This window comes from Xyrauchen texanus, chromosome 31 (genome assembly GCF_025860055.1).
Source record: "Xyrauchen texanus isolate HMW12.3.18 chromosome 31, RBS_HiC_50CHRs, whole genome shotgun sequence".
NCBI classification, from domain to species: Eukaryota; Metazoa; Chordata; class Actinopteri; order Cypriniformes; family Catostomidae; genus Xyrauchen; species Xyrauchen texanus.
Window position 1 is genome coordinate 1,950,419 of NC_068306.1, and position 26,734 is coordinate 1,977,152.

Sequence of the window (26,734 nt, forward strand, 5' to 3'; positions counted from 1 at the left end):
GAAAATGTTACATCATTTCAGTAAAAAATACATTATGAAAATGGCACGTCTTGCAGAAAATATATTTATACTTAAAGTGCACAAATTAAATCTATGAAATGTCCTTGTGTTATTATTAAACCACAAAGGCTGCAATTAATTAAATATATAATCTGCATGTGCACATGCAGTTAGTTGATTAAATCGCTGCCTATAGCAGTTTTAATTAGTCACCAGTGATCTGCGCTTCCTCAGATGTGAATCATGACATCATGAAGCAGCACTGCTGAGTAAATCGTCAAAATTAGAGTTCCATTTAAATAGACACAAATATGACAAATATATCACTATAGTTAAGTATTATTTACTGTACTGTAAAATAATTGTTTTAAGTAGGGCTGCGCAATTAATCGAAATCAATTTGAAACCGCAATATGAGCTTGTGCGATTTAATAATAATAAAAAAAGTCTTATTTGCTCTGTCCAGTCTATATTAAGTTAGCACATTGTTACAGTGTTTTCAGAGCGGCTCTGTGCTCCACAACTCCCTCTCATGCTTGGAGTAACAGAAGTTCGGTTCCGTTTGCTTACGTGCGCTAAACGCTTTATTTACACTAATAATGCGTTAAGACCAGAGGCGGCGAGAGTGTAAATTTTCTCTGGCTGCCCTGCCAGCAACGCTATCGATGTATTTGAAATGGGCGGCAACATTCGTTGAGAATGCTTGATTTTATGAACTATATTTAAAGGGGCTGCAAAACATCCAGACATGTTGACCGGTATCTTTATTGCCGACATATCACAAGTAGCGCATATCCTCATGAAATATTTTAATATATTATTATATAATATTATATAAACCATAATATCCACTTCATCAACTCATCTGGCACACCAACAATTTCAGACACCTTTGTCCACTCATCGTTTTTTTATTTACATCCCTGTAAGCAAACGGGGACTGATCAAATATTACGGGAAAACCCGCCACGGCAATAATCAGTTTCTCCATTTTGTCTTTGGAACTAATGTTTGGTGGGAACCAAAGTTTACACGGTTGTGTTCTCTAGACTTCACTAGAGCGGAGCACTGCTGTACTCCAATAGGTTGCCGCCGAACCGCGTCACAGCTCATTACCATAATGTTGCCTGCATTTGAACTTTCCTCTGACGCCCACGCCGCGCCGCTTCTCGCCTCCGAGAGACGCTGGCTGTCATAGAAAATTAATGACTTCCGGTCGATTTGACGCTCTCGACGCCTCTGGTCTGAGCGCAGGGTTAACTGGCGCACTGCGTGAAACATTTTTTATTATTATCTGCGGTAGCAGCATCTTAGTCTATGCAAGAAACAGGTCTCATAATAACGCGGAATACAAGATGGGGTATAATTCAAACATCGTTATTAAATGATTGCTGAGCAAACAGCATTAACAGTAACACCTGTAGAGTCCAGAAACCTGCGCTCTTCATTCTCCTGTCATTTGTTTACCTCACGAGAGAGTGTGTCGCCCTTTGTTGTAATGTGCATCAAGATAAGAGACATCGGGATCCAAATGATATTTTAAAAGATAGTTTATTCTTTTAAAAGAGGTTTGTTCACAAAAATATCGCGACAGCTACCTCGCAATAGGAACAAGACCTAACTCACACAGAAAACACATGGCCTATTATACCCCCCTGTCCTCAAACTCCCTTCTTCCGTAATTTTCCACTCATCCCACTAAAACCAGATTTAGCTGGTTTTAGAAATACCAGTGGCTCTTCTAAGCCCCCTGGGTTTTACTGTCCTTACATCTGTGAGGTCATCAAAAGGCCATATAAACGCTATCTTGTCCTGAAGACAGTGGCCCTTTGTTGAGTTTCACTGAGTTTCACACCCGTGAAACTCAACAAAAGGCTTTATTTATGGCTAAATAATCCCTCTGTCTTTCCCGTACTCATATTGAGGAGTTCAAATGGCTTTATTTTTCCTGACCATCTGTTTTACTGTGTGTGTGTCTCCGTTCCTGCCAGGTGAAAAATAAAATACTAGAGAGAAAACACATGATTGAATCGAAAGAAAATCCACATAATGTCTTAAAGAAAGTAAAATATAAATTTTCCACAACACCCAGCATTCTATAGTTCGCTTTGTGTCCAATTTAGGAAACACTATGGTTTCTATAGAGCCTCCACCCACACGCTTCTTAAACTACTTTTTCTCCATCCTGCTTTGACTCTGCTTTCTGTATCTGTATCGAACAATGGGCTTGCCGTAAGCAATGACCTGTACAAAGTAGTGTTTGCATCTTTTTCTTCCCTGTCTACTAAACATAATGTACCCAATAGTCAGTTTTTTTTCCCTTCTCAAATTAAACACTTTATACAGAAACTGTTTCCCCACTTCCCTAGTCATCCACCTGAAAGTCCACTTGATGATTTTCTCACCCTGAAAGCTAACCTTGAAGGTCTAATTTCTGTTACTTAGAATTTAATAAATTCTCTGTTGACCCTACTCGATGCTTGCTATCTCCTGCCTGCCACATACATGTGTTTTGGATGTATCTGTATTTGACCCACAGAAAAACGCTCTCTAACATATACATGGACCCGACCCTTTAACACCCACCTTTGGTATCTCCTCAAGACCTGGCTTTACTGCTGCTTTTCACAGTGTTATTGCTTTTACAACCATTTTAGCCATACATATTGTTCTTATGATAGGTGGATCCAGGACATATTTTGCTGCATAAGACTGGAGTTTAAGGGCTTAAGACTTGCTCTCAGGAAACTTAAATCCTACCATAAGACCTGGGAACCTTTCCTGGACTTTCTCAAAAGCCTGCCTTACTCTCTTGAACCTGAGGGTGATAAGTAATAAGTGTTACCTATTAGAAGGGAGTTTATCATGATAATGAATTGTCCGTTTTAAGTGTTTTTCTTCACCATAAATAATTTTTTGTTATTTCTGCCTTTGTTGTTATGGGTGATGTAATACTAACGAGTGCCAGGATATGACACTGCACTAGGGGTTTGTAGGTGGATAATAAAGGCCTGTTGCAGTATGCAGTAAAGTGATTGAACATAAGAATCAAGTCTGTCTTTATTCATGTTTAACATTGATAGCAGAGGATGGCTGCTGATAAATACAAGGTCCCACCTCAGTTTGATGAGAAGTCATATGACAGTTGGAAAAATGAGGTGAAAATTTGGATGTGCATTACTGAACTGAAAGGAATGAAACAAGCCCTGGCTGTTGCTTTATCACTAACAGGGAAAGCTAGGGATGCTGCTCTGAAAATATCTTCAGAGGATTTAAACAAGGACCCTGTTATGAAATCAATTCTAGGCAAGTTGGACTGTTTTTGAAAGAGGAAAATATTGTCAATACGATGCATATACAGATTGTGATTGGATCACGAAAGAGCACAGGGTACCAATGGCTGATATTGTTGAGTTTGAATGTAAATACTGGATAATGTAGCAGCAAAATTAACAGTAATTCCAGTCATCAAGTCTTCAGTAGAAAAGAAACCAGTGTTTTATTTTGCCTTTTTTTTTTCTCCATAAATGTTTCAACTTAATCTGAACTTTAAATTATTCAGATCTAATTTTTGTTCAATTATCAGTCCACTTTTCTTTATCACAGTTATTTTTTGGAACTTATTCAACTTAAATATTGTTATAAATTGTAAACAAATACTAATGATGATTCAAGTCCATTATAATGATGATGTTCTTGTGCCCTATTTAATTCAACCTAAACTGAGGTTTTAATTTTGACACTGCAAGTACAGTCATTTATTTCACCTTCACCAGGAGATTTTATTATGATACAGTAAAAATGAAATGTTACTAAGCTCTGTGGCAGGAGGACACTGAGAGGATGACTGCACTGGTCTTACAGTCGAAGACGGAGCAACGTTCTGCTCTTAAGTTTATTCCGTGCACTGTCAAGCGCTTCATCAGATTTGTCGTGTTGCCGGTCGCAAATATTGCATCGCACACTGTTGGTATAGAGGCTGGTGAAATGTAGCCACACTTTTTATCTTTTCCACATCTTTCACATAGGTGGGGTTTGATATGCACACACACTACAGCCTCACGTGTGCTAAAAACAAGGGCCCAATGCATGTACACAGATCAGTGCATCGCTGGTTCATTCTGAAGTGCACGCAGACCATGTTTATCTGTCTTTAATCGCAGACTTTGGCAGTTAAATATTCATAAATTATCATATCTCCATTTTGTTGATGTTTTTATAAATTATACAGCCCTGAAGGATTGTGAAATTAGTCTACTGATGCACTCTATAAAACTTAATGGCCAAATAAATGCTCATTAAAATCATCACTATATTCACGCTATTGTTGAATTTGTTATCTTTATGGGTATTTGACGTATAGCCCAGCCCTAGTTAGTTGTATTGCCACTTTTCGATGCCACTGTTTTTAAACAAAGTGGACATACCGGCTCGTTCTGTTCGGTTGGGCTCTCCTCTCTCATTTGACTTAACCCTCTGGGGTCCACAGATGCATATAATCATATAATAATGTTTTTGAGTTTGATGAATGTCAGTCCATTATAATGATGATGATTTTGTGTTCAGATGTTCATCATGAGAGAGCAGGTGGATATGATTCATGCTGGAGAACAGCAGATGCTGCAGATACCAGTGAAGATTGAAGTGAAGCAGGAGATAAAAGAAGAAAACACAACTGAGGAACAACAGACTGATGAAGATGTTGAACAGCAGATGCTGCAGACACAAGTGAAGATTGAAGTGAAGCAGGAGATAAAAGAAGAAAACTCAACAGAGGAAGAACAGAAAGAAGATGATGATGATGATGAACTGCAGATATTGCAGACACCAGTGAAGCTGCTGGACTGCAGGAACCTGATGAAGATGAGACGAGAAACCACAGCAGAGGAACAACAGAGTGATGAAGATGATGATGATTTTATTCCTGGAGGTATGTTTCTTCTGGTAATGTTGTTTTACATTTTCCCGACATACGACTATTATGTCAGAGTCTGGTACAATAAAAACTGTTTTATCACTCAAAAGTCAAACTAAAAAGTTCCCTGCTGTTTTTCTTTTAGTTTTAGTGCTCAGTTGTCTTTTAAATAGGTGCATGTACTGACCCCCATGTTATTTCAAACATGTACAGTATGACTTTTGTTATGTGACTAGGGCTGGATGATATACAGTGCATCCGGAAAGTATTCGCAGCACTTATACAATATCCCATGATGACAACGTGAAAGAAGTTTGTTTGAAATCTTTGCAAATTTACTAAGTGAAGCATGGGGGTGTGGGATGTTTCATGCTGTGGGGATGTTTTTCAGTGGCAGGAACTGGGAGAATAGTCAGAATCAAGGGAAAGATGAATGCAGCAATGTACAGACACATCCTTGATGAAAACCTGCTCCAGATCACTCTGGACCTCAGACTGGGGCGACAGTTCATCTTCCAACAGGACATGACCCTAAGCACACAGCCAAGATAACAAAGGAGTGCCTACGGGACAACTCTGTGAACATACTTGAGTGGCCCAGCCAGAGCCCAGACTTGAACCCGATTGTACATCCCTGGAGAGATCTGAAAATGGCTGTGCACTGATGCTCCCCATCCAACCTGTTGGAGCTTGAGAGGTCCTGCAAAGAAGAATGGGAGAAACTGCCCAAAAATAGGTGTGCCAAGCTTGTAGCATCATACTCAGGCTATAGTAATGTGGAGCGAAGGGGAGTGGGGCCGGGTCAGAATAACGCGCGCCCGGTCCCCAATCGGCCTGATGAGGCACATGTGTGTGTGTTTATGTTTGTGCTTTTGGTTGGAGTTTAACCCCAAAAGCGTCATTGCGCCCTCCACCTTTAATCGAGAATTGGAATGGACCTCGTCGGGCCATTAGAATGGTCAGCACGCGGACATCGCTTTGTGTTGGTCCTCGTGGATTACGCAACACGATATCCGGAAGCAGTGCCGCTCAGCAACATCTCAGCACATAGTGTTGCAGGGGCACTCTTCAAAATAATCTCCCGGGTGGGGATTCCAAAGGAAATCCTCACCGACCAAAGCACAAACATAAACACACACACACGACAGACATGCCCGTAATTCTCTCTCTCTCAAACCTTCGTCACCAGACGCCTTTATCCCTCGTGCGCCTCATCAGGCCGATTGGGGACCGGGCGCATGATATTCCGACCCGGCCCCGCCCCCCTCCGCTCCACAAGTAATTACAGACTTGAGGCTGTAATTGGTGCCAAAGGTGCTTCAACAAAGTATTGAGAAAAGGGTGTGAATACTTATGTACATGTGATTTTTATTTATTTATTTATTTATTTATTTTTTATAAATTTGCAAATATTTAAAACAAACTTCTTTCACGTTGTCTTTATGGGGTATTGTTTGTAGAATTTTGAGGAAAATTATGAATTTCAATCAATTTTTGAATAAGGCTGTAACATAACAAAATCTGGAAAAAGTGAAGCGCTGTGAATACTTTCAGGATGCACTGTATGTTGTGGCAACGAGATCTTGCTGTATCGCAATATGTAAATATGTGCGCAGCATGGCTTCAGCAGGATTTCGGCAGTCCAGCAGGATTCTCGATATTTACAGGACAGTGTCAAGTGGGATCTCTCGTACTACTCGATCATTTTTGACTCAGGAAAAACCCTGACCAAACATCTCCACAGAACAGGACAACACCCAAACAAGTCAAGTAATGAAGAAGTGCAGGGGGACCTGGGTAGCTCAGTGAGTTAAGACGCTGATTACCACCCCTGGAGTCGTGAGTTTGAATCCAGGGCGTGCTGAGTGACTCCAGCCAGATCTACTAAGCAACCAAATTGGCCCAGTTGCTAGGGAGGGTAGAGTCACATGGGGTAACCACCTCGTGGTCGCCATAATGTGGTTGGCTCTCGGTGGGGCACGTGGTGAGTTGTGTGTGGATGCCGCGGAGAATAGCGTGAAGCCGCCACACACACACACGCTATGTCTCCGCAGTAACGTGCTCAACAAGCCACGTGATAAGATGCATCTGTTGACCGTCTCAGACACAGAGTCAACTGAGATTCATCCTCCGCCGCCACCTGTATTAGATGAGTCACTACGCCACTTGGAGTGCTTTGGGAATTGGGCTTCCAAATTGGGGAGAAGGGGAGGAAAAAATAAATGACTGAAGATGTGCTTGTAAATAAACAGGTGCGACATCTGTGCAGTTGGTTCACAAAATCCCACACAGAGTGGAAAAATGTAATATGCAAACTGTCGTATGATGATAATCACTTGTAACATGCAATTATTTTACCTCAAAGTGAAAGCGCACAAAAGAATATTATGAAAGCCAAAAGATGCGCTATGCACTGATTCTGTCATTATTGATGTTTTGTTTAATATTTGTTTTCTGCAAGAAGTTTACATAATTTTAGTGTTTCTTTTCATTGTATTTTTGTTTTTCTTACATATGCATTATCTTTGTTTTATTGCTTTGGGAAGATTTAGGAAAGTTTGTAATAGTAATTTTTGTCAACAACATATCAGACTGAAATGTGGCATAATGTAAAATTTTGCATTATGTTAAGACAGATTTAAAACAAAGTTGTTGTTATTGTTTTGTATGTACAAGGCCTATTGCCAGTTTCTAAATGAAGAGAAAATTATATAAGAGGAAGTATTTGGAAGTTTTTAATTCACTGACTGGATTATCCTAAAATAGGCAGTACAATATTGTTATTTAATATATTAAATATATATTTGGTCATATCGCCCACCCCTGTGACATAACTGTTCCACAATTAATCTAAATGACTACAATCATGAAATTAACTTATTAGACAGAATTGATGGTATAAATATAATCCTTTTGCACAGCAAATGTTTTATACTGCCATTAAATTAGGGTTAATTTTGATGATTGAAATATGTTCCTCTTGAATTTATGTCAACTTATTGTGTTCATTGTAGAGCTGATGGAAGTCAAAGAGGAATGTGAAGAGCTAAATGAAGTGGAGGAGAAACAGCATGATTTTATAACTGGAGAAAAATATTTGAAGACTCATACAGAAGAGAAGCCTTACAAGTGTTCTTTTTGTGGAAAGAGTTTTGCACGTGTGTCCTATCTTAAAAAGCACCAGAAAATTCATACCGGTGTGGGGACTCATATGTGCTTTGAATGTGGGAAGACCTTTATTACAGCCGACAAATTGAAACAGCACCAAAGAATTCATACTGGAGAAAAAACATACAAGTGCTCCCACTGTGAGAAGAGTTTCATTCAATTACATTGCTTGAAAAAACATGAGAGAATTCATACCGGAGAAAAACCATACAAGTGCTCTCACTGTGAAAAGAGTTTTACTCGGTCAGATCACCTAAAAAAACACAAGGGAATTCATACCGGAGGAAAACCATACAAGTGCTCACACTGTGAAAAGAGTTTTACTCGGTCAGATCGCCTAAAAACACACGAGAGAATTCATACCGGAGGAAAACCATACAAGTGCTCACACTGTGAAAAGAGTTTCGCTTGGTCACAAGACCTGAAAACACACGAGAGAATTCATACCGGAGAAAAAACATACAAGTGCTCACACTGTGAAAAGAGTTTCCCTCGGTCACAAGACCTGAAAACACACGAGAGAATTCATACCGGAGAAAAAACATACAAGTGCTCACACTGTGAAAAGAGTTTCACTCAGTCAATAAACTTGAAAACACACGAGAGAATTCATACAGGAGAGAAACCATACAAGTGCTCACACTGTGAAAAGAGTTTCACTCGGTCACAAGACCTGAAAACACATGAGAGAATTCATACCGGAGAAAAACCATACAAGTGCTCACACTGTGGAAAGAGTTTCACTAGGTCAGAAAACCTAATAAAACACAAGAGAATTCATACCGGAGAAAAACCATACAAGTGCTCACACTGTGAAAAGAGTTTCAGTCAGTCAGTAAACCTAAAAAAACACGAGAGAATTCATACTGGAGAAAAACCATACAAGTGCACACTTTGTGAAAAGAGTTTCACTCAATTACATTACTTCAAAACACATGAGAGAATTCATACTGGAGAGAAACCATATAAGTGCTCACACTGTGGAAAGAGTTTCACTCAGTCAGCACACCTAAAAACACATGAGAGAATTCATACTGGAGAGAAACTATACAAGTGCTCACATTGTGAAAAGAGATTCAGTCATTCACATTGCCTGAGAACACATGAGCAAATTCATACCGGAGAAAAACCATACCACTGCAAGTAGTCTATATAGACATGTGAAAAAAATTCCAAATAATTGTTACAGGGAGGACTTTACACAGAAATAACATTCTTTTTTTGTAATAAGTTTTTTTTTGTGATTCCTACAAAACATATATAAATAATGAATCAACATTTACACCCCACAACCACCCGTCCCAATCTCCAACCCTGCCTTGACCCCCAACAAACATCCTTGTGGTTACATAAGATTATATACACATGATTATAGATCACACTTGGTGACTGCCCCATCGCCCAAAATACTGTCTGGAGCAAAATGAAAGCTGAGTGCCCAATACATCTCATACAAAACTCTGAATCTTCAACCAACACTCCTGGATCTTGACTGGTAATCAGAAGGTCGCTAGTTCGATCCCCAGAGTCCCCCAGACTCTGAAATAGAAGGGAGTAAAACACTGATGCCTCATGACCTTTTCCAAAAGCAGTAAAAGCCACTCCCAGAGTATCTGCCACTTTAGGGGGGTTTATGCTGCTCCCAAACATAGTACAGAGCAGGTGTCACAGCTGTTAATATCTAAAGAACTGAGATCTGGGAATCCCAAAATATTGAACCAGATTTTCAAAGGATCTCAACACTCCACTCACCTATTTGTCACAGAGTGTAGTAACCCCCCTCACAATCCACTGTGACCATCAGAAAAGGGACTTTATTAATATGTAATTTGGGGTTAAGCCATAAGCTCGAGGCAACATTTAAATAAATGTCCGAATTAAGCACTCTGGACACTTTTTTCCATACCGAGTGTAAATGTGAGATAGTGGGGTGTAATTTAACTTCCTGTTCAATACAAAAGCAGGGAGGGGCTCTCTCAGGTAGAAGCAACCAATGAGCCAGATGTCTGAGACTGTCAAATCTTGGATAGGTCTAGTCAAAATATATCAATCTGCCTATGCAGCTGATTGAAATGTAAACTGGTATGTTTCCCATTCCAAATGATGGACTTCACTATGTTATCAAATTGCTTGAAATAAGAAAGGCAAATGCCGGGTTTCCACACCAATGTAAGGAAGTATGATGGGCAAGGAGGAGGCGAGAACCAGCTTGTCAATATAAATAATGTTTAATTAATCTCAAAACAAAAAGCATAAACACACATGACGGACATGCCCGTAATTCTCGCTCTCTCGAACCGTTGTCACTGGCCGCCTTTATCCCTCGTGCGCCCCATCAGGCCGATTGGGGACCGGTCGTGCGACATTCTAGCCCAGCCCCGCCCCCCTCCGCTCCACACATGTATTACATTAGACCAACTTTATATGTAATATTAAATTATATGTAGAAGTAAAAGTAAGATATATTACCATAGAGTGTAATGTTTTGCAGATGGGACGTCATGGACAGTAGTGGAGAAAAACTTGTATTCGACAGAGGAGACAAAGCGAAGACTATTAAAGAGACTTTTGGAGGCGGACTTGAAGTTACAACTGACATCACCAATGGGGCAGTTACCAATAGACATCTATTAAAAACAGATGCAAATATCATTACATCATATATTCTGATGCTAGATGCCTTGCTGATATTGCCTTTGATTGAAATTTTTTTTTTTGTACTTTATTTTTTACTTTGCATTTACCTTGAATGTTTGGACTGTAAATGAGAAATTGTAACTAATAAATAAAATGTTATTGATAACAAAAACTTTTGCTTACGGAGACTTTGTTTTTTAATGTTTTGAGACCGTGAGCAAGAACATATCACAAGGAGTCTTCGGTCCAGGTTGTATTTTTAAAATGCTTATAATTTAGGCCAGATTTGACTTTACCTATCCATCCATCTTCTCCCACTTGTCCGGGTCATGGGGGCAGCATTCCGATAAGGCATTCTCTCCAGCCACTTCAGCCAGCTCTCCCGGGAGGATACCGAGGCATTCCCAGGCCAGCCTAGAGATATAATCTCTCCAGTTTGTTCTGCGTCTGCCCCGGGGTCTCCTTCCAAATGGACATATGGAATATGCCCAGAATATTCTACAGGGAGGCATCCTAGAAAAATGTCCAAACCACCTCAACTGGCTCCTTTCGATGTGGAGGAGTAGCAGCTCTACTTTGAGACCTTCCTGAATGTCCGAACTCCTTTCCCTATCTCTAAGGCTGAGCCCAGACAACCCTACAAACTAAGTTCTGCCAATTGTATCCGCAATCTCGTACTTTCGGGCACACCCAAAGCTTGTGACCATAGATGAGGGTAGGAATGTAGATCGACTGGTAAATTGATAGCTTTAGATTCAGGCTCTGCTCTCTTTTCAAAAAGCTTTGCCGTCGGATTGCTCAAGTCTGGTGTTTTTATACAAATTGTGTGAGACAGAATTACATAACAGACTATAATCTATAAAACAAACTCCAGCCAATAGGCAGAATTAACACAAAGTATGTGTAGTTTCATTTACAAAACTGCCTCGAAGGTATGCTCCTCCAGAAATCCAACTCCAGCCTATAGCGGAACTAGCACACAACAAAATCCTCAGACTGTGAAATGAATGTTCAGTAAGCCGGCTTTTCATGAATGCAGCAGATGACCCAATCCCTCCTACCTCCCGCAAAAAATACTCCACAAAACAAACTCAAAGCAGATTCATCCACAACTGTCCCGAAGGAGAGTTATTCCACAAAATAAACTCCAGCTGCTAGGTGGAACCAGCACAAAAAGAAACAAGGACGGGGCCCAGCTTCCTCGGACGGTCAAGTGAATATTCAGCGAGACAAGCTCACAACGTGGGTAACTGTGGTCATGTGTCTGTCTGTGGAAGAGAGAAAGCGGTAAGGCTTGTCACTTGGGCTGTAATTACTCTAACACCTGTCCCCCCTCTGCCGCTCTGGCGAGCCTTATCAGGTCACATGCCACACCAGGACGTCCTCAGTCCATTGATTTTATGGAAGACATAGTTTGTTGTGGGCATGTAAATATTTTGCAGCCATCCTTAGTATCTATTCTCAATTTGGCAGGAAACATCAGTGCAAAAGCGATCCTCCATCGATGCAAGAGTTTCTTGAAGTAGTGTTACTACAAAAAACAAACTTTAGCCACTAGGTGGAACCATAACAAAAAGAAACAAAATAGTGCCCAGCTTCCTCAGACAGTCAAGTGTATATTAAGCAAGTCAAGTTCACTTGAGGGCCACACGCGAAACACCAAATGGCTTATCACCCCAATGTCTCTATGAAAGACGATGTTTGCTGTGGGCATGTAAATATTATGCGGCCATTCTTAGTATCTATTCTCAATTTGGCCGGAAACATCAGTGCAAAAGCGACCTTCTATTGATGTGTTTCTTAAATTAACTCGAGATCTTTATCGGATGATCTCAGAAATTTGGTCAGAATATATCAGGTTTGTCTCCCTCAGCGGATCTTAAATTTAAAATATACTTTATTGTCCCCGAAGGGAAATTTGTTGTGGACATCATGTTGCTCCATAGACAAAATAAGAATAAACACATCACAAAAGCATCAAACATTACCACACAGATCTGCGAGGCGGAACCCTGTGAGCTCATTTGATTTCCAGCTTATGGCTTGTTATGTCAAGCAGACTTGGGAAGAGCTCGTCTAGGAATTTCACCATATCTCAACCTTCTTCATGCTCAGGAATTCCAACAATTCTGACGTTGTATCGTCGATTACGATTCTAAAGGTCTTCCAGCTTTTCCCAAACACGCTGCAAATCTACTTTGGTCACTATCTGTTTAGTAGCTAATTCCCTCTCCGATGACTCCAGATAATCGATCCAGGAAATGACCTGTTGATGAGAGACGATGCTCCTGACCCATAACTGCTGGGGCTGAGATAGTTTAAGAACCCCTGCCTGAAATGCATCTTTAGCAACACTTGACTCCGTCATCACAAAGATCTACAAATTGCCCAAATGGTATAAAATGTGAAACCATTTTAATGACAATTAAATCAAAATGTTTTGTTCAACTGTATTTGTCTTGATTTGTTTTGACTTTGATACTACAGTGTTATATTATTCACATGATAAAACCTTTCCCACTTACTCTAACATTTATTGCAATCATTATAATTGTTGAGCCCATTATAATGAATGTAACATTAGACATTGTGTACATTATCTGAATTGATTCTGACTCAGGTTATGGATTTAGTTGACACAAGTAATGACTGCTGCAATGTCAAATATTTAGGCTTTTTTTATGATTAACATTTTCTGAATAAATGAGCTGTTCTGGCATTTGTGCCGGCTCATACAGTTGTTTGTTTTTCTCTCTCACTTGCGTCTCACACGTGGAACATTGATCGTTCCTGGGGAGGCGCTGATCATGGTAATGATTTATTCGCCTGTTCCACCTGCTTCTCACTGATTGCAGTCCTTACTTATTCCTTGTGTTTTCTCTCCTCCTTTGCCAGTTATTGTTTGCTGTCAAATGTTAGCCATGCTCTCTTGTCTAGTTTGGAGTGCCTTTCTCTAGAGGTGTGGTTACCTTCCTGTTCTTCATCACATTTGCTTGTATAGTTGCCCAGTTCCTTTGGAGGAGGATTCCTCGGGCTCTGCCCATGTGTTGGGGGAGATACTTGCCTGGGTTTTGCTTTGCACCACACCAGTTTCAATGGACTCTCTTCGGATTGCTCCTGGCTTCCACAAAGCACGCACTCCTCACACTAACATACTCATTCCTTAGCCAGATAAGAGGCTATTACTTTTGAATCCGCTCACTCCAACCCGGGACGGGTGCTTCTGTCCAGACAGTTTGAACTGTTTACCTCTGCGTTTGGGTCCCTTTGTCTCCCCTCACTCTTTGACATGAGAAAAAAAATACAAAAATATAAAACAAAAGAAGTAATAAAGTAATAAGCAAAGAACTAGATATTAGATTTTTGTGGTCCATTTCAGAGCTTTGACTGAGGATAATATCATAAAAGTAAATAAACTTTTATGGTTTTTTTTGTCATTTTGGAGCTTGACAGGCTCCTTTTAACAAATATTATGAAAATGTGATGCAATGATAAAAGGATGTATTTTGTATTCAACAGAAGAGAGAAAAGCATACAGTTTTGGAACAGCATGAGGGTGAATTATTATTTAAAAATATCATACTTTAAACGTTTTGGTTTCCCAGTGATGTCTGAATGTGTGCTGCTTTATTAGAGAAAGATTTCAAATGATAGAAACATTTAGGAAATGTCAATAGTAATAGAAGTCTGGTCACAAAAATAAGTATTTTTAAGTTGAACAACAGCAGGACTGATTAATCCGATGTTGGTGTTTTATTCACTCCAGTCCAGCAGGAGGCGATGAAATGAATCAGAAGTTGTTTTTATAAACCGACAGAAAACACACGAAGAAGAAAATCTCTAAGTTTGGATGCTCAGTCCGGTACGTTTTCGGTGTGTTTTACATTATTTGTGGCATTTGTATTTATTTTGATGTTTATTTTTCTGTGCATGTTTTAATGACTGCAAAATAAGCTTATTATCGTCTGATATAGTTTGTTTTGTTACTGCCCAGATAGCAAACCGACATAGTTGATTCCACATCTTTTTGCTCATCAAAGTCACGCTGAATTTACGTCATTCACGCAATTGAAAACTAACATAAATCGATCTAATTGGTTTGTTTACTTGATCTTGAAACGATGTTATTCAATCAATATATTTTCTACTTTTGTATTTAAAATCCTAAACACTAAAAATGGAATAAATCAGCCTATATATTTACGTTTCATTAAACACCCAGCAAATTCAGGTACTCATTGTTTTATTTATTCAAAACCAAAAACCAATTATAGAAATATATATGAAATTCTAGAAAAATGCCTTTAAACTATTGCATTCACAAATGGATGTATAATAATTAATTATAGGCTCATTTAAAGGGTGACAATTTTACAGATTTATTTTCTATTTAAGTGAGTGGTTCAGTGAAATTTAATATTGCAGTTTCTATGGTGATTCACAAAATAATAACATACAGGTTTGAAACTTATGGAGACCCTTAGGACACATGACCGCCAATACTTTTGGAGGGAACATGTGGAGACAACATAAAAAAAACCAATAAAATATTAAATTCATTATATATTACTTTATATAATAATATAATGCTTTTTACAATTATCAAGTGTTTATGATAAAGTTTAACAAAAAAATATTATTAATGCACATAGATTTGATTGGAATGCATCACAATTGGTCGGGGTGTCGCATACTCAAGTTAAAACTTTTTAATGCATCCAAAGCTCAAATCAGATCTGAAAATTCAGAATAAGCAGATGGTCGGCACCCCACGCAGCCCCTGTGCAACACTCCATAGGAAATGAATGAGACAGCTTTAAACAGTACACAGCCCCGACATGGCAAACAGCAACATTGTGATAAAAAAGTGTTTTTTCATTATATATCACCATTAAAATAAATGTTCACGAATTTACATGAGTAAAAGAAACTTAGATTTTGACCGTGTTATAGTTTCATTTTAAATAATGTAAAGGTAGAATCTATTAGACTTCAATTTTGTATCAACAGTTGCAGTTAATAAATGTGTTTTGGCAAATTTTCACATAAATGGGAAACTTGGGATTTCAACACAAAGGTAGAACTTTAAACAAACTAAAAATGGCTTTTCAGCACAACACTCATCAGATCACGGTCACAATTCAACACAGTCGTTTTTCGTCTGGTAGTTCTCTCTCCTTTTGTCTCTGATGTGGTCCCTTTTTATCACTCTCCCCGGTGCTCACTGTAATCAGAAACAGGTGTTAGACATTATAGCGCTCAGGTGTGTACTTGTAGCTACATTGACCAAACACTGGTAATGAGCAGCCTTTCCTCCTGTGTAATATGTATGTTCTGTTTGAAATGAGGAAACAAACAGGATAATAATGAGCTCATATATGTAAATATGCTCTTCAATTTTTAAAAGGGGGAGACAAAACTTTCTGTAGCTTTTGTTGTTAACATCAGCAACAAAAATAATGTCACTTGATGCATGTCCTAATACTAGAAAAACATGAACAAACTATGCAAGGAAATGTGTCCCAGGATACATTAAATACAGATTATGTTTTTACTGTGGTGGGTCGCCACTTGATTTCCAATGTAAAATCTGGGTCCCAAAGCAAAACCAGATAAGAACCACTGCTGTAGCCTATTTACCAGAGGTGGGGAAAAGTCATTGTTTTACAAGTCACAAGTAAGTCACAAGTCTTTGCATTCAAATGCCAAGTCAAGACAGGCAGGTCCAAGTCACAATTCCTCAACTGTAAGCTTCAAGTACTAAAGTCATTAGTGCTCTTTGCAATCCACATCATTAAGTTCGCCGATGACACGACCGTGGTGGGTCTCATCAGCAAGAAAGACGAGTCAGCCTGCAGAGAGGAGGTGCAGTGGCTAACGGACTGGTGTAGAGCCAACAACCAGTCACTGAATGTGGACAAAACAAAAGAGATGGTTGTTGACTTTAGGAGAGCACGGAGTGACCGCTCTCCACTGAACATCGACGGCTCCTCTGTGGAGATCGTCAAGAGCACCAATTTCCTTGGTGTTCACCTGGCGGAGAACCTCACCTGGTCCCTCAACACCAGCTCTGTTTCCAAGAAAGCCCAGCAGAGTCTCTACTTTCTTCGAAGGCTGAGGAAAGCACATCTCCCACCCCCCATCCTCACTACATTCTATTGAGGGACTATTGAGAGCATCCTGAGCAGCTGCATCACTGCCTGGTTTGGGACTTGCACCGTTTCGCCTTGCGGAGGATAGTGAAAACATCGGGGTCTCTCTTCCCTCCATCAAAGACATTTACAAAAAACACTGCATCTGCAAAGCAACAAGCATTGTGGATGACTCCACACACCCCTCACACAAACTCTTCACCCTCCTGCCATCTGGCAAGAGGTACCGAAGCATTTGGGCCCTCACGGCCAGACTGTGTAACAGCTTCTTACCCCAAGCCATCAGACTCCTCAATACTCAGAGACTGGACTGACTGGTATGTTATTTAGTCTGTGTAGTCTTATGTGGTTCTGGGTTTGTCCTATGTTGTTTTATGTAGCACCATGGTCCTGGAAGAACGTTGTCTCGTTTCACTGTGTACTGTACTAACTGTATATGGTTGAATGACAATAAAAATCACTTTACTTGACAAGGTGGTTGTGCTCTGTCAAAGAAACACCTAATGGTGTAGTGCCAAGGCTAGACAAGTTGCAAGAGGTATTGAAGAAATAATTATCAATGACCTTCCAAAAGATTACTTGTGCTTCAGATTATCTTGTGACGAACTGGAAGTTGTCACCAAAAATGGTGCTGATGTCCACAGGAGGGCGATGTTGTCATAGAGAGTTGCGAGTATAAAAGTAAAGAAACAAAATGGAAAGGGAGTAGCTAGAGAGAGAATGTACTCTACTCACTAACCTGAATGCTATTTTTGTCTGAACTTGGAGGTTAGAGGTGAAAATTAGATTAATACTGGAAGTCTAAACACAGTGATTGAGCCGGATTCAGGTAGCTACGGTTGGCAGTTCGCTACGGAACAATACTGGCCACGAGACGAGAGATGACAACTAAATGGCTGATGTGAAGAGAAATTCCGGTTTTCCATTACCGCTGAACTCTGGTGCAGACCGAACTTCCAACAAGTATTTCACTGTTTATTTTTCTTTTTTGAGGACCTTTGCTTGTTCCGTTGCTGAGTGTTTGAACTGAGACTTTTGAATTGTTGAACAGTGAGATATCCTGAGTGTTTGAATTGAGTCACTGAATCATTGAACAGTGAGATATCCTGAGTGTTTGAATTGAGTCACTAAATCGCCGAACAGTGAGATGTCCGGAGTGTTGAATCGAGTCATTGAATCGAGTCATTGAATCGAGTCATTGACTCGTTTAATAGTGAGATGTCCTGAGCGTTGAATTGAGTCAATGAATCGAGTCATTGAATCGTTGAACAGTGAGATGTCCTGAGCGTTTGAATTGAGTCACTGACTCGTTGAACTAAGACATTGAATCTTTGAACTGAGACTTTTGAATTGTTGGACAGTGAGAGATCCTGAAAATTTGAACTGTTGAATGAATCATGAAGAGTTTGAAGTGAATCATTGAATCATGAATGTTCGAAGTGTGTAGACTGAATCAATGCGTGTTGAACTTCTGTTATAAATCTTTGATGGCTTAATATTGTATTGTGAGTAACAATTGTATTATTCCAGTTATATTGTTAATGGTTACAGATCAACGGTCAATTGTATGAATTAATCAGGTGTAGGAGAGGTACCTCTAGAAAACTGTATTAGAGAAATTGAACTGAATTCACGAGGAATTTATATATATATATTTTTTTTTTGTTTATGAATTATTATTTTTTTTTTATAGTAGGAGAATGAAATGACTATAAAAATATTCATGCAATGCAAATTAGGTTATTGTTATCTGTAATATTATTGTCTTATGTTCAATATGGTTCATCTGTTAAAAAACCAAGTTGGAACCTTTGTATGATTGACTTTAAGATTAAACAATTTACTTATAATTTACTTATAAGTTGGCACCCAGAAGAAAAACCCTGTCAATCCGCTGCAATCTAATCTATTATGGCAGTGATTTGTGAGAGGAAATGGCAGCTGAACACCATGGACATTAAAGCAGATATTCTACACGGAAGAGAATTGACGATAAATGTATACATCCACCCGCCTTCAGAAGTACAGTGTAAGGGAACTTTGTCAAAGTTGAACAAATTTGTGTATGGCTTGGCAGATGCCTCTTTGTACTGGTACAACAAAGTTAAAGATACTGTACAGCAGCTGTGGTATTGTGGGAATGGTCCTAGCTCTCACCCTCCGATCCAACAGGTCCCAGGCGCGCTCAATGGGATTGAGATCCGGGCTCTTCGCTGGCAATGGCAGAACACTGACACTCCTGTCTTGCAGGAATTCATGCACAGAACGAGCAGTATGGCTGGTGGCATGTCATGATGGAGGGTCATGTCAGGATGAGCCTGCAGGAAGGGGACCACATGAGGGAGGAGGATGTCTTCCCTGTAATGCACAGCATTGAGATTGCACCTGCAATGACATCAAGCTCAGTCCGATGATGCTGTGACACACCGTCCCAGACCATGAAGTACCCTCCACCTCCAAAGTGATCCCTCTCCAGAGTACAGGTCTCGGTGTAACGCTCATTCCTTCGACAGTAAACATGAGTCTGACCATCAAACCTGGTGAGACAAAACCTCAACTTGTCAGTTAAGAGCACTTTTTGCCAGTCCTGTCTGGTTCAGCGAAGGTGGGTTTGTGCCCATAGGTGACATTCTTGTCTGTGATGTCTGGTAAGGACCTGCCTTACAATAGGTCTACAAGTCCTCAGTCCAGCCTCTCTCAGCCTATTGCGGACAGTCTGAACACTGATGGAGGGATTGTGCATTCCTGGTGTACCTCCGACAGTTGTTGCCATCCTGTACCTGTCCCGCAGGTGTGGTATTCAGATGTACCGATCCTGTACAGGTGATGTTACATGTGGTCTGCCACTGCGAGGACGATCAGCTGTCCTTCCTGTAGTGCTGTCTTAGGCGTCTCACAGTACGGACATTGCAATTTATTGCCCTGGCCACATCTGCAGTCCTCATGCACTGTGAATATCCAGTGTTGTGTTTGGTTTTGTTTACCTTTCTAATGTGTGCTGTGTGATTTCTTAGGACCGAATCACTATTTGACTCGTGATTGAATAGCTCCACCCCTCAGTGATTACTGTTGGCTGACTAATTGAACTATTGCTGCTCTTATCTTTTAAAGAATAATTTTTGATAATAAATAATAAAATAATTTACTTTTGGTTGTTGCATGATCTTGGTCTGGCGGTTGGCTGAAATCTCTATTTTATTTTTTTATTACCACCTTGCCCCCTAGATGAGGAACGTAATAGGCAAGTTCTGGTGTTTTTGGAGTCAGTAGAAAGGTCTCTTTAGTGTCCTAAGTTTTTATAACTGTGACCTTAATTGCCTACCATCTGTAAGGTGTTAGTGTCTTAATGGCCATTCTGCAGGTGCATGTTCATTAATTGTTTATGGTTCATTGAACAAGCATGGACAACATTGTTTAAACCCTTTAAAATGAAGATCTGTAAAGTTATTTGGATTTTTACTAAATTATCTTTAAAATACAGTGTCCTGGAAAAGGAACGTTTCTTTTTTGCTGAGTCTATAGTGACACCTAAGTGTAGATGTGCCATCATTCAAAATCAGTTGTTTTCAGTTACAGATCCCACTGTAGAAATTCACTATTCACAATCATCCATGAATAATTTAATCCATGAGTGAAAGTAACAAGATGGTTACTGAGATTAAGCATGTCATTTCATTCTAAAATGGCCGCTCCCCATGAGGGCACCCCTTCCCCATGTCCTCATCTCATGTGAGCGGTCATGATTTTATACGTTTCAAAATTGCAATTAATTTATTTAAGAGTAAAACTTTATTACTGGGGAAAAAATAACTGAGTGTACCTTTAACACATACAACTATATTAATATAATGTAAAGATGATAAACATATTAGCGACTGCTGTTACGAAAATATATTTTGTTTGTTGGAAGCGAGTAGTATTTCAGCATTGAGTTCACATCCAGATGAAGATGAAATCGGCAGTAATAAGTCTTACGGACCGAGAGCCATTAACAGGATTCTTCAAAAAGGGCTTTAGTTCACACACTGTGACCTTTATGTCATAAAACTTGGAATCCTGGAAAATGGAAACAATATGTCTGACTTAACATCAATGAATGTGCATCTGCTTTATTTCAGCTGCTACAGAACAAAGCAGGACTTGTGACATTGACACAGACCTGCAATTCTCCGCCCCCAGGGGAAATACAAACCTTTCTCACAAGACTTCAGCATTCTGTGGCTCATCTGCTGCATAACACCATACTGTAGCAGTGGCAAGCTAACCAATTGTACCATCTCTGTTATTTTGTTTAACAGAGCTGCATAATCATATAATAATGTTTTAGACTTTGATGAATGTCAGTCCATTATAGTGATGATGATGTTTTTTATTCAGATGTTCATCATGAGAGATCAGGTGGATGTGATTCATGATGAAGAACAGTACATGCTGCAGACACCAGTGAAGATTGACGTGAAGCAGGAGATAAAAGAAGAAAACACAACGGAGGAACAACAGAGTGATGAACAGCAGATGCTGCAGACACCAGTGAAGATTGAAGTGAAGGAGGAGATAAAAGAAGAAATCACAGCAGAGGAACAACAGAGTGATGAAGATGATGATGAACAGCAGATGCTGCAGACACCAGTGAAGATTGAAGTGAAGCAGCAGGAGATAAAAGAAGAAAACACAGCAGAGGAACAACAGAGTGATGAAGATGATTATAGTCCTTCAGGTATGTTTTAGTATTTTGTTATCACATTCTTTCTGGTTATATCTAGGGATGTCACGGTGTGAATTTTTTATAGTACGATTATTGTCTGAAAAAACAAAATTTCACGATAATAAAATCCTCTACAAACATATCACAACTTAAGTTTTATTGCAGCATTCGTTAGGACATGCAGTTAACATATATATATTCCTACTTCATTTTTATTACCATGTTGGTCGAGGTTCCAAGCAAGCCGAGCCGATACTAAATGTGACGTCAAAATCTTGCAGATCACTGATTGGTCAGAGAGAATCATCACTACCAGCATCACTGGATTTAGTACACGGGACATCAACCCGGCAGTTTTAAAGTTAGCAACAGCGATAGCAGTATCATTTGTTCACGCAACTTTCGAATTGTAAAAAGAAATGGCTGTGCGCAAAACCACGGCGTGGACAATAAACGAGGTGCAGACGTTCCTCTCGTTAGCGACAAATGAAACGTCGTCGAACGAAATGTCTCTCAGGAAGCATCTCAGCTGTTACCCGCACACGGCTACCACCGGACCTACCAACAGTGTAGGGAACAGTAAAAAAAAAAACTTGTGACTACAGAACCTTCAAAGACCACAACAGCCGGAGTGATTAAACCAAATGGAAGCTATCTATGGTAATCGACCGGCGAGCAATGGGAGGGAGAATGCCCTGGACTCAGCCACGGCGTTGTTGGAGTCCACGATGGAGGATGTTATGTTAACTCTATACTCTGCTTGAAAGCTTCACTTTTAGTTGACCAACTACTGGAAAGCTTCTAAAAAAAAACAGGCCAATTTAACTGTTACATTTGTGTAAAATCAACATGCAGCAACTGCTTTATGCAGCGCAAGGAGCTAGTAGCTAACAGCTAGCGGTCGTGTTATTGTTTTGGTCAGTTTGGGTCGTGTTTAAGATTTTGTCACAGCAGTAGAGGCGGCACAACTATGACGATCAGCCTATAATCCCACCCACGTTGAGGTGGCACAAAACAGCAGTGAAAAGCAAGCTCAGAAAAGTAAATCGAGCAGAGACGAACCGTAACGTGCAGTGGAAAGTGCCATAAGACTTCAGCTTACTTCCATTGAATACTGTACCTATAGGTCTGCAAGGTGTTGCTCAGTGCATCTTTAGGAAATGCCATCTTGGACTTTTCAAACTTGTCCCCTTGCCGCAGGGTGGCACTAAAAATGTGGTTTGTGAGGGAGAACCATTCCCTGGTGTGTCCCAGGATAAAATATAAAAAAGATGTAGTGATGACAAAATGTAAATTTTACCTGCAACATTTAAAATTACCAACTAACAAGAATTCTTTCTAAATGTTGAACAACTAAAGTTAATTTTACTGCCACTGTTACAGTTTGTGAAGTCATGAAGGGAGTAGGAAGGAATTTCAATAATTGGGTATCTTATATTTTGGAACCAAATGTTATGAAAAATAATTTGTATTCCCCATCTTCACAATTATAAAGTGCAGTGCAACCAGAATATTAAAAATACCTCGCTGAAGAACAGATGAAGCCAACAATACTACATCAAAAAGACAATACATTTTGGAGGAAAACATTAGGTAGTTATTTTTGATGAAAATGCCTTGTCCTATTTTACCTTCTATAGGCATTTGTAAATACATTTACATTTATTCATTTGGTAGGCTTTTAGCCAAAGCGACTTACAAAAGAAGAAAACATATGCGAATCATCTTAAGGAGACAGTGGTATGAAAAGTGCCATATTGCAAAGTTTCACTGGCATCAGAATAGTATTCAAAACAGATTAATGTGCAACAAGATTTTTTTTTTTTTAGTGACTAGTTAAGTGCTCATGTGTTTTTAACTAGTTTTTTGAAGACCGAGTGAGTCAGCTTCACGGATGGAGTTGGAAAGGTCATTCCAACAATGTGGTATGATGAAGCTGAAAGTCTGGGAAAGTGTTTTGGTGCCTGTTTGTGTCGTTCCTTAGCCGACCGCAGGCTTCTAGTGGGCGTGTAGCTCTGCAGAAATGATTTTAGGTATGCTGGAGCCAAAGAGTAGTGTAACATGCTCTCTTTGGTTCATTAAAGACTAGATGTGCTGCTGCATTCTGGATCGTTTGCAGAGGTCTAATTGCACATGCAGGGAGACCTGCAATGAGAGAGTTACAGTAGTCCAGTCTAGTTATGACAAGTGGCTGAACAAGCTGTTGTGTGGCATGTACAGAGAGGAAGGGTCTTCCTGATATTGTAGAGTGTAAATCTACATGATCTTGCAGTCTTTGAGATGTGGTCTGTGAAACTGAATTTGTTATTGATGGTTACCCCTAGATATATGACTGTTTTGGAAGGCATTACTGTAGTTATACCCAGCTGCAGGGTTGGCTCGAAAGACAAGGAGTTCGGTCTTGGCTGGGTGGAGTTTCAGGTGGTGTTCCTTCATCAAGGCAGAGATGTCTGCCAGGCAGGCAGAGATTTGAGCAGTCATTGTGGTGTCATTGGGCTGGAAAGACAAGTAGAGTTGCGTGTCATCAGCATAGCAGTGGTAAGAGAAACCATGTGCCCGAATGATGTTGTGTATATAGAGAAGAGAAGTGGCCCAAGCACTGATCCCATAGGTACCCCATTAAGTAGCTGATGTGGCTTGGATACCTCATCTCTCCAAGCTACCTTGAAGGACCTACCTGAGAGATAGGAGTTAAACCAGTCAAGCACAGCTCCTGTGATGCCCAGAGTAGAGAGGGTAGAGAGTAGGATCTGATGGTTCACTGTGTTGAAGGCTGCAGAAAGGTCCAGCAGAATCAGGACGGATGATTTGGATTCAGCTTTCGCCAGAATCAGCGACTCCGTGACAGGCAGCAGGGCAGTCTCGGTGGAGTGTCCACTTTTGAAGCCTGACTGATTGTCATCCAGCAGCTTGTTCTGTGAGAGATAGGCAGTGATTTGATTGAAAACTGCCCTTTCAAGTGTTTTTGCCATGAATGGGATGAGAGAGACTGTGCCCGGTTGCATAAAGCACCTTAAGTTTTTCCGTTAAGTCTGGGACTTAAGGCGTGATTTCCCCTTAACTAAGGGAATGATTTAAGGGTGTTGCATATAATCCCTTAAACAGTTCTCTTAGGTAAGGGAAACCGTTAAGTGTTTCACGTAATTAAAAAATATGAAAACGTCTCTGTGGGGGCAAAAAAAGAAATAAGCCTTCATAAGAGGGAGTCCAACAAAACTGGTAACGCACCGAGTGCATTTTGTTACCATATCACAGAGAGCTAACGATAACAAAACTGCAGGTGGAGGACCACCGCCAACAGAATTGTCAGACACTACTAAACTGGTCCAAGACATCCTTGGGACGGACTCACCTGTCCTGGCTGGCATCCCTGGCAGCTTAGAGAGTGAAGCGACTCAACCAGAGGAATATAACACGGAGTGAGAGAACATTATTGTCTTAAATCAAATAAAATGTATCACTATGAGGATAAACGATATAAAGATCATGACAGGCGTAAGAAAATATTTTTTTATTTGTATATAAATATCAATTTTGATTGGTATTTCTTTGTTTCACGCATTAGACCTTTCCAACAATCAAAGCAGCTTCAACACTGACAGAGTGCCAGCAGTACGCCAAACCAGGCAGCAAAGTGAGTTATTGCTTATTTGTTAACAATTATTTTAGTTTTGTTAATTTGACTTAGATCAGCCCCAATATTATTTATTATATTATATTTCATAATTCCTCCAAAACACTTGTGAATTGCAGAAAGACGCAAACCCTCTCCAGCCTCTACAAGAGAAGAAGTGCTGGAACTGCCGAGAGACGTCCTACAGCTACAAAAGACAAAACTGCAATTAGAGATCGAAAAACTTAAAAAGGAGAAGGAAAATCAAGACCTTTACAACATCATTCTTAAAAACAAACTTTTGCAGCTACAAAGTGAAGGGAAAATAACAATCACATCAATTGTCGAATAAATACATTTTATGACAGATCTGAAAAGTTTTGTATTTATTTATGTAATTACAAGGACAGATATATTAACAAAATACCAATAATAATAGCAAAATACAATATAGCTAATACATTCATATATAATATTAATACTAAATAGCACTAGCCTATAAATTAAAATGGTTCAAAGGGTTCTCCCTATCCCTAAAAATTCTTCTTGGCACATAATGATCTTCAGCTGGTTCCATAAATTCAGCCATGTCGTCTTATTTTTGTCTGCGTTACTCTTAACGTAAAGTTTTCCTAACCTTAAACTGTACTTAGGAAAATTACAGTTAACGTTTTTTAAGGGATTACTTAAGTAAAAGATAGACACCTAAGGGTAATTCTAAGGGTGTATGATGTTTCAGTAAAAAAAAACCTTAAGGAACACTTAAGGGTGTTGCAGAAAAAACCCTTAGGTTTAAGGGAAACATAAGGGCGAACTTAAGGGAAAATTACACTTAAGGTGCTTTATGCAACCGGGCACTGGTCTGTAGTGTTCTATTTGTTTGGGGTTAAGTGTGGGTTTCTTCAGCAGTGGGGTTACTCGAGCCTGCTTAAATGTAGTGGGTAAAGTGCCTGTAAGCAGTGACGTGTTAATTATGTGTGTGAGTGCAGGTAGGATGGATGGAGAGATGTCCTTGGGAAGGTGAGAAGGAATGGGGTCAAGGAAACAGGTAGTGGAGTGATTGGAGAGGAGTTTAGAGACCTCTGTGCCAGTCAGAGGAGAGAACATGGAGACAGAGGAGTTGCATACAAGAAACGGTTGTTTGACAGGGTGAGGTGCTGAGAATTTATTGTTGATGGTTGTAACCTTATTAGTAAAAAATGTTGCCAAGACATCTGCTGTCAGTGGTGGAGGGGAGGGCAGAGAAGTTTGTTGAATGTTCCAAGCAAGCTGCAAGTGTCTGTGGTGCTGTTGGTCTTGGTCTGGTAATAGTTTTTTTTGCAGATTTAAAGTTATCTGAAAAAGTTGCAAGCAGAGTCCGATACTTACCTAGATCTGTTGGATCTTTTAGAATTCTGCCATCTCCTCTCAGCTGCCCTGAGGTCAGTCCGATGTTCATGAAAGACGTGTAGTACATGCTGGCCTAGATGTCTTCTTGCATGTTTTTCTTTGATTTAAATATATTATTGCTTGAGTCTTGTAGCAAATAATAGATCCTGAAGTTA

The 26,734-nt window shown here is 39.8% G+C and overlaps 2 protein-coding genes and 1 pseudogene across 6 annotated transcripts in view; all 3 read left to right on the top strand.

The window, feature by feature from the left end:
* LOC127625007 (zinc finger protein OZF-like) overlaps positions 1 to 26,734 on the top strand; it is an 81,441-nt gene that overhangs the window by 30,065 nt on the left and 24,642 nt on the right. The window lies entirely within an intron of this gene.
* Positions 1 to 26,734, top strand: part of LOC127625515 (zinc finger protein 665-like) — an 83,847-nt pseudogene that overhangs the window by 4,296 nt on the left and 52,817 nt on the right.
* On the top strand, positions 14,536 to 25,552 carry LOC127625041 (probable inactive protein kinase DDB_G0270444). Of its 5 annotated transcripts, none has more exons than XM_052100096.1 (5): positions 14,536 to 14,582; positions 20,991 to 21,142; positions 21,250 to 21,589; positions 25,143 to 25,211; positions 25,331 to 25,552. In XM_052100096.1, exons 3-5 carry the CDS (start codon positions 21,250 to 21,252, stop codon positions 25,540 to 25,542), a joined length of 621 nt encoding a protein of 206 aa, XP_051956056.1. In that variant the 5' UTR covers positions 14,536 to 14,582; positions 20,991 to 21,142; the 3' UTR covers positions 25,543 to 25,552. The 5 variants fall into 5 exon arrangements, with proteins under 5 accessions (XP_051956056.1, XP_051956055.1, XP_051956057.1 ...); XM_052100095.1 differs by having other exon boundaries at positions 14,553 to 14,593; XM_052100097.1 differs by having other exon boundaries at positions 14,553 to 14,593; positions 20,991 to 21,127.